Source organism: Gouania willdenowi, unplaced genomic scaffold, assembly GCF_900634775.1.
Source record: "Gouania willdenowi unplaced genomic scaffold, fGouWil2.1 scaffold_208_arrow_ctg1, whole genome shotgun sequence".
Classification (NCBI taxonomy): domain Eukaryota; kingdom Metazoa; phylum Chordata; class Actinopteri; order Blenniiformes; family Gobiesocidae; genus Gouania; species Gouania willdenowi.
In genome coordinates this window covers 44,941-52,733 of record NW_021144961.1, presented here as the reverse complement: position 1 = coordinate 52,733, position 7,793 = coordinate 44,941, and the positions used below count along the sequence as shown (strand labels likewise).

Here is a 7,793-nt window from a genome sequence, read left to right as displayed (position 1 = left end):
TTCACTTCCCTCCATAATATTTCTTCTTCTTCTTCTAGTTTAACGGTAGTCATCATCCAGCTCTGTCCGTCCTCCATTTCACTGCTTTGTTCCTGACTCTAGCTGGTTGCCAGATACAAACGATGATTCCCCACATGAAATATGTTGAATATCCACAGAAATGCCCCAAAAACCATCCGTTCATCATCCAAATAAAACATATATATCACCTTTAACCAACGTTAAACTGTTTAATCACTAAGTTAGTTATTTTATAATCTCACAATCAGCGGGAAAATACTCAACCTGGCAACCACTCAACCTCTGCGCTGACGTCACAACCAACTTTTAATAAACTTTAATAACAAACCAGTCAGAATAAATGTGTTTAATGGTGATTTAAGAGTGAATAAAGTAGTTACAGCCTGAAGGATTTGGTCTGTGGATGATTTCATGGATTTGAGAGATAATTTGTTGATTATAAATTAATTTATGAATAAATTATGATGGTTTGTTCTCTGAAACTATAGAAAAAGATCTAATGAATAAATATTTAATGAGCAGTGAAAGTAAAGTCACTGTAGATCACATTAAATCAACAGTTGCTTTTACTTTATTTGAAAAAAAATGTTTATTAAAAAAGAGAAATAAATTATTTAAGCAGACATTGAACCATAATGTTTTTCTTCTTCCTTTGAAAATAAATATATTTTAAAAGGTATTAACTTTGATTTTAGTGGAAAATATTCGGAAAATGGTTTTAAAAAATGAATTTGGAAAACGGATTAATAAAAAAAAATTAAATAAGTATTCAGGTCAAATATCTGATCAAACGCTTCACTTTGACTTTATTTAATACAAAAATACAAAGACGTTTTACTTTAGGAACGCCACGTCTGGGATCTTTCCCACCGTCTGAAACAGAAACAGTTGCTACTTTAGACATCAGCACATTTAAACCATGACGTAGATTGTTTAGAGTCGTGTCACCTTTAACTGAGTGAAGATATGTGCTGCTTTGTTCAAGTCCCACTTGTTGTCCTGCAAACACCTGCAACACACAGACAGTGTTTACCAGTGAGCTGTGACATTCATCCTAGTCTGGTAGACGTCATTAGGAGAGGACACCTACTTCAGGGACCATTCCAGGTTCATGTCTGACTTCAGGGAGAAGGTGCTGAGCATCTCCTGCTGTGGGGCAGTGAGGGTGGGCACTGGGCTGGAGGAAGGGGGCGGGGCACAAAAGCTCTGCTGATCTGCTCCGTTGTAGCCAGTCTGATGAAGAGCTGGTCGTTGATGATGCACAAACTGTTCAAGTATGAACGAGGACCACAGGGTTCAAAGGTTAGAGACTTTCTATGGTGTTAATATTACAGTAATATAGGTCACACCAAGGCTGTGTCCCAATAGTCCCTCCTATCTCCTTTCCTATCCACTGTCCTTTAACACCTGGAAGTGTTTAAGTGGTGGCCATGATAAAAGAGCATTTTCTGAGGAAAGGAGGCGTGGCCGTAGGATTATTACATCACCTAGTGGAAGTGCGTCTGATCGTCAAAACAAACGTGGTCACCTTTTCCTAACTCCTCTCCTAACACCTTTCCTTAACGCCATGACATCTTCCACAGGGTTAAGGAAAAGTGGATAGGAAAGGAGATAGGAGGGACTATTCAGACACAGCCTAAGCCTTAGTTCATCTTTAGTTTGACTGTGAGCAGGGTTTGGGGTCAATTACATTTTTCAGTTACAATTACATCTTCAATTATTCATGTTCAATCATGATGACAGTTACATTTTATCCAATTACAATGATTTTTTTATCCTCTGAAAGTCAGTTACAATTACATTCTCAATTACTAAAGTCCAATTACAATTAATCACAATTACTGAGCCTGAAATAAATAACCTATTAAAAGTTAACACTAATACACTAAATATCTATCATCTCATTTATTTCCTATATATTACAAATAAGCTTCCTAATCAATGAAAATATAGGTTTTAATATTTTTAAAATGATAAAATATGTGAAAGCTTGATATGAAACATATTGTTAACTACATGTGTATAGAGCTGTACATATAGAACTGTAACATGGTTTACCAGTTTAGCCTTAAATTATAATTGACAATTTTTATAAAATTTTCATGGCAATTACAATTAATTAGTCAATTATCTGAACTCAATTACAATCTAATTACGATTATGACAGCAACAGAGTTAAGAAAAATGACAATTATAATTATGCTATAATTGTAATTAATTATCAATTAAGCAATTATAATTATATTGTTGCTACAATACAAACAGATGTTGGTTTGATATATTTGTTAAAGTTGTTCGTTATTATTATAATCATTATTATTATTGATATGAGAAATAAATATGGTAATAACTGGAATATTTTGAGATTATATTATTTAATATTTACTACCACACAAAAGTAATAAAAAGTGGTATCGTTGAGTACCGATACTGATTTACGAGTAATGAGTATGGGTTTAAATGTGAAAGGTGCCCATCCCCAGTAATCTCTACAAGGGGAGTGGTGGCCTAGTGGTTAAGGACGCTGGGCTTGTAATCGGAGTGGTTGGCGGTTCAAGCCTCAGCTGGGCCATCACTGTGGGTTGTTGAGCAAGTCCCTTAACCCCGAACTGCTCCCCAGGCGCCGCAAAAATGGCTGCCCACTGGATGGGTTAAATGCAGAGGACAAATTCCATGTATGTAACAACATTACATGGCCAATTAAAGGCGAAAACCCTGATTTAATAATTTAATTACAATGGTTGTTGTGTAAAAGCGTTAATGTTTATCATTTTCTTTTATGGACAAATAAATATACATTAGGTAAATATAGGAATACACAGAAAACACATGTGGTGAAACAGTATTTACTGTTTGTTCATTCCAGTCATACTAGTGGAGGCAAGCATTATCTGAAGCTACAGCTGATAATGAGCACTTTTGTTTTACGTGTGTAACCTACCCAGAATCCACTGCTGGAACTGTGATGAAAACCTTGTAGATTCTTTAGATTTATCATCTACAACAACTGAAAAAGCCAGGAAAGCGTTAGTGAGAATAGATGAGTTGCAGTGGATCTTCTTATAACCATGACGACTAAGATTTGAAGACTCCGCCCACTGTGAATGACAGCAGCGTATTCTGTGAAAACAAAGCAGTTTGGCTGAGAGTGAACAACACAAATGATGTAACTCAGTGTGTGGCAGATCAGACATGAACTCACTGTGTAGGCGTTTATGTCCACGGTGAAAGAGATGATGTCATGCTGGGTTTATGGCAGCTCGTTGAGGAGCGTCACCACATTCAGTCGTGTGTGCTTCAGCAGATGGAAACGCATCACTAGGACAGTTAAAAAACAAGACAAACATCAGATGGGCTCCATCATTACTAGGGTTGGGTATCGGTTACTACTCGCTACTTTTTCAACGCTTCTGGTGCTTAATCATTATTTTAAACTAACTTCAAAATCTCAAAATGACCTTTTATTTCCAGAGTCAAATTTAACACATTTAACTCAAAACAACAAATAAACTATTATTAGATAAACTTAACATCAGCGTTTCCCACACATTCATTTATTTATGGAGGATAATGTCACGCACCTTCTTTCAGGACGTGTTTTGTGTATGTGCTACGGTTAGAAATGAGGTCATTGATCAATGATCTGAGCAGCGGCAACAACGTCATGTGTGTCAAGTAATGTGTGGCACCGACATCTTTGTTCTTATTGGGCCCGCTTACTAGCGTTTCCATGGGAACTGCTCCCATTCTCGTTCCAGGTTTCGGCACCAAACCCTAATCATTACAAGTCATACGTTGTAATGAAACAACACAATTCTTAAGATTTTAAATATTTAAACCACATTTTAAGTAATAATAATAATACATTATGAAACCAACTGTAATCAATGAATAATAATTCTAACCACTAAAAATGTAAACTGTATATAAAAGTATCACCTGGTGCTTCCAGCCTGTTAACCCAGTAACACAAACCATTTAGATTGTGTTTTAAAAAGCAGTGATTGATAAATACTTCCACTATATAAAACAACACATTCACAATCCAAGGTGTTTCCTTTGAGATGTCAAAGGAAGTGGTCAACATTGTGAATAATCTAAGGCCAAAAGATGTGGTGTGGTTACCTGTGTCTGTGTGAATACTGTTCAGATCCAAAGCTTGTTGTGATCCATCAAAACGTTTAGACATGCATTGCTAGAAAAGAGAAAAAAAACATCTTTAAAACATTCTTTTAAATCAGGGATGATCATAGTTAACTATTTAACCATTAACAGACAACAACTTTGACCAATTAAAGCTCTTATTAAATAAATAATAGCTCTAGTCCAGATGGCCATCCTTGACTATTGTAGGAAATTTAAATTATAAACTCAGATCTGCTTTTTTTGATGATGTGGACATAGACTAGTTTTTAATTCACTCTCCATGTTTAAAAAAGGCGTCATAACTTGTTTTTTTCTCTCCATACACTTATGTGTATGGTAATTACAGGTAATTACCTGTAATTACCATACACTTGTGTATGTAATTACAGGTAATTACCTGTTTAAAGGATGATGTATCATGCCTTATATTACACTTTATATGATTAAAAATGTTATTTAAGCATTGGATTGACACCTCAAGTTAAATGTTGTTTGTATTTAATGATCAGAGAAATGTTGCACTAAGTGTTCTACTAAATAAATGGAGAGTAAAGTTATTCGTCTGGTCTTTTTCTTTTTTTCTGCTGATCAGAAAAATGATCCGATCCGTGAATCAAAACCGTGATACGATCAGAACCGTTCGTTTTTTGATCCGTTGCACCACTACTAGTCAGCATGTCAGCATTACAGACACCAAAGAATTATTAAGTGCTTAAACAGGTCAGAAATACGCTCCGTAATATCACCCAGGCCTAATGTAACCAAAGCAGTAACGTTTTATCTTATAAAGGATATGATTGTATAAACTGTGTGAAATGAGGCGTTTAAACACTGTTTAAAGTAGGATTTTATTATTATGAGTGTGTTACTCAATAACAAACAAATCACTAGACTGATATGATGCCTTGTTATGTAGCAAGTGATGCTAATGCTACACCACTTTAGTTAAACAAAGTAAAAAGACTGAGACTAAAATAACTTTTTTTTAAAAACATGAACATTATAAATTCAGTTAATCACATGAAAGTACATTATCTTACTAAGGGTTATATTAAAAGCTCATTTACAATACATTTCAATGTCCAGTACAAACAATGACAAATTAAGTCAAAATAGAATGCAATTCTATATTTATTCATCTTTTGTTATCCAAAACCATATGTAATTGCTGCTTATTACATTTCCAGATGACTGATTGTAATACCAGAAATTTACACATACTGCAGCTTTAATGTGCTATAGGTTTCTATGTAAATAGCGCAAAACTCAGTTACTCTCCTGTGCTTCTAGCTATGGCTGGACAAAAAAAATCGATTTAATCGATTCATCGAATTTGTAGATAAGAACGACTTTTATTTAGCAAATTTTAGTTAAAAAAAATTATTTATTATTTATTTGTTTGTTTACCCTTTGAGTAGGCTGTGTGTGTGTGCCACATGTTTAATTTTTTTGTCGGGGAGTAGATTAGAACAGCACCGCTCAATCCACCACTTTGTATCCCTGTCTTTATATTATATTTGTATTTTTTGGCACTTAAAATATTTGTACATTATGTACATTATATTAAGAATTGGAAAAACTGTAATTAAAACTTTTGATCCCTAACTTAATGAGTTAAAAACATGTTTAACTCATTTAGAAAATGTGAAAGCAGCTTTAAATATTTACTTTTGTGAACGAAAAATGTAGTTGTACAAAAATAACACTTTTCTTCATCACAAAATTATTCTGAAAACCAGAATCCAGACCAAAAATGTAATCCTGTAATGAAATCTGTACCATATTTGTGTGCTTATGTTACGGGCCCCGGCTGGCACGGTGTCCACGTTAACAAATAGAATGTCTGTAAAGTACATGTAGAGTATAAGAGTAGGAACCACGCTGCACAATCGTCTTTTCCCAGATTGCGTATATTAATTCTCTCTTTGAAGCTCATTTACAATAATACAGTTCAGTGCTTTCAATATCCAGTACAAACAATGATGAATTAAATCAGAATAAAGTGCAATTCCATGTTCACTCATCTTTTGTTATCCAAAACCATATGTAACAACTGCTTATTACATTTCCAGATGACTTATTGTAACAACAGAAATTTACACATACTGCAGCTTTAATGTGCTATAGGTTTCCATGTAAATAGTGCAAAATTCAGTTACCCTTCGATGCCTCTAGCTACATATATTAAAGGTATTGTAGACGATGTTTAGCTTCCGGGTGGATCATCAAGACTATTGGTCCTCCTAATTGTCAATCATGTTTACTAAAGGCCGTCGTACGTGCTCGTGCCCGGTGCGCACCGGGTCCTTTGAAAATAGATTTTCACTTACCGGTGGCGAGTCTGACATAGTGGGAAAAGTGCAAATCTTCTTTTGTAAGGTAAGCTTGTATGACCGATGTCCACACCAACTTGTAAACAGAGCTGTGCACGAGGACAACGGGACTCGTGCACGCTCTCCCGCACACGTAGGCGTGTTGCGCATGCGCGTTTTTTTTTTTTTTTTTTTTTTGTTTTTTTTCAAAATGTGGAGAAGGCGTTTCTTTTTTTAAACATCGTCCACAATACCTTTAACTATAGCGGGAATTACACTAAATATCGCGATACTACCGTGGTGAGGCGGCTCGGCTCTACCGCTGTTAAAGTCTATAAAACTGACATCACAAGTTGCACAACTTATCAAAACAAAGTGACTTATAAGTAATACAAAGCCTAAAGCTTTCATTAACAGTTGTTTTAAACCAAGCACTAACCTGTAAAGTACATGTAGAGTGTTAGAGTAGGAACCACGATGCACACTCGTCTTCTCCCAGATTACGTATGAGCGGAAACAGGAAGTGAGTCACACTAATGTCTTCTTCTTCTTCTTCTTCTAATGGTTTCCGGCAGGCTGTACACTAAAAGAAGCGTAATGCTGCCCTCTTCTGTTCACTTAGAGTCACTCCATTTTAGATTCTCAAATAGAGGTTGGAAGATTGGAGATATCTCACGACTGCCTTATCTATTAAAATCGACTCTGCTCTTGATGCAAATATTGACTTTATTGAAAACACTGTCAGCCCAAGAGTTGAAAGTTCTTTAAATAACGTTCCCCTTTCAACAGAATAACATCCACAGGCCAATAGAACGTGGGAAATAGTCTCAAGTTGACCACACTGACATAATCCATCCGGATGTTTGCCTATTCGATTTAAAAATGCAGCTAGTCCACAATGCCCCAGTCTTAATCTGGTTATCTTAACTTGATTTGATCGGCAAGTTGCCCACAGGAGTCTAGTGCCCTGCACACAAGGTTGACACTTAAAATAATGCCTCCCTCTAGACTCATTCTCCCACTCCCTTTGCCATTGCTGATACACAGTAGCTTTGAAAACACTGACACACTCAGCCTTCCCCAATCGGACCACATATTCAATTTCCGTCTCAAGAAGAGCCTTCTTTGCTAGCCTATCAGCAGCTTCATTCCCCACAATACCTGCATGAGATGGGATCCAGGAAAAAACAATACTAGACCCCATCAACTCTATCCGGTGAAGGCAACACAAAATCTCTACCACAGTATCTATCCTAGCCCCGGAGGGATGGTCAGAAATTGCCTGCAAGGCAGCCATGGAATCCGAATATATAT

At 36.0% G+C, this 7,793-nt stretch overlaps 1 protein-coding gene across 1 annotated transcript; it reads right to left on the bottom strand.

The window, feature by feature from the left end:
- Positions 1 to 802: 802 nt before the first annotated feature.
- On the bottom strand, positions 803 to 7,009 carry LOC114458902 (nuclear RNA export factor 1-like). Its single transcript, XM_028441286.1, has 7 exons — positions 6,919 to 7,009; positions 4,147 to 4,216; positions 3,224 to 3,339; positions 2,963 to 3,141; positions 1,112 to 1,287; positions 970 to 1,030; positions 803 to 894 (listed from the first exon to the last, which is right to left on the bottom strand). The coding sequence occupies exons 4-7, from the start codon at positions 3,017 to 3,019 to the stop codon at positions 856 to 858; spliced, it is 333 nt and encodes a 110-aa protein (XP_028297087.1). The 5' UTR covers positions 3,020 to 3,141; positions 3,224 to 3,339; positions 4,147 to 4,216; positions 6,919 to 7,009; the 3' UTR covers positions 803 to 855.
- Positions 7,010 to 7,793: the final 784 nt, after the last annotated feature.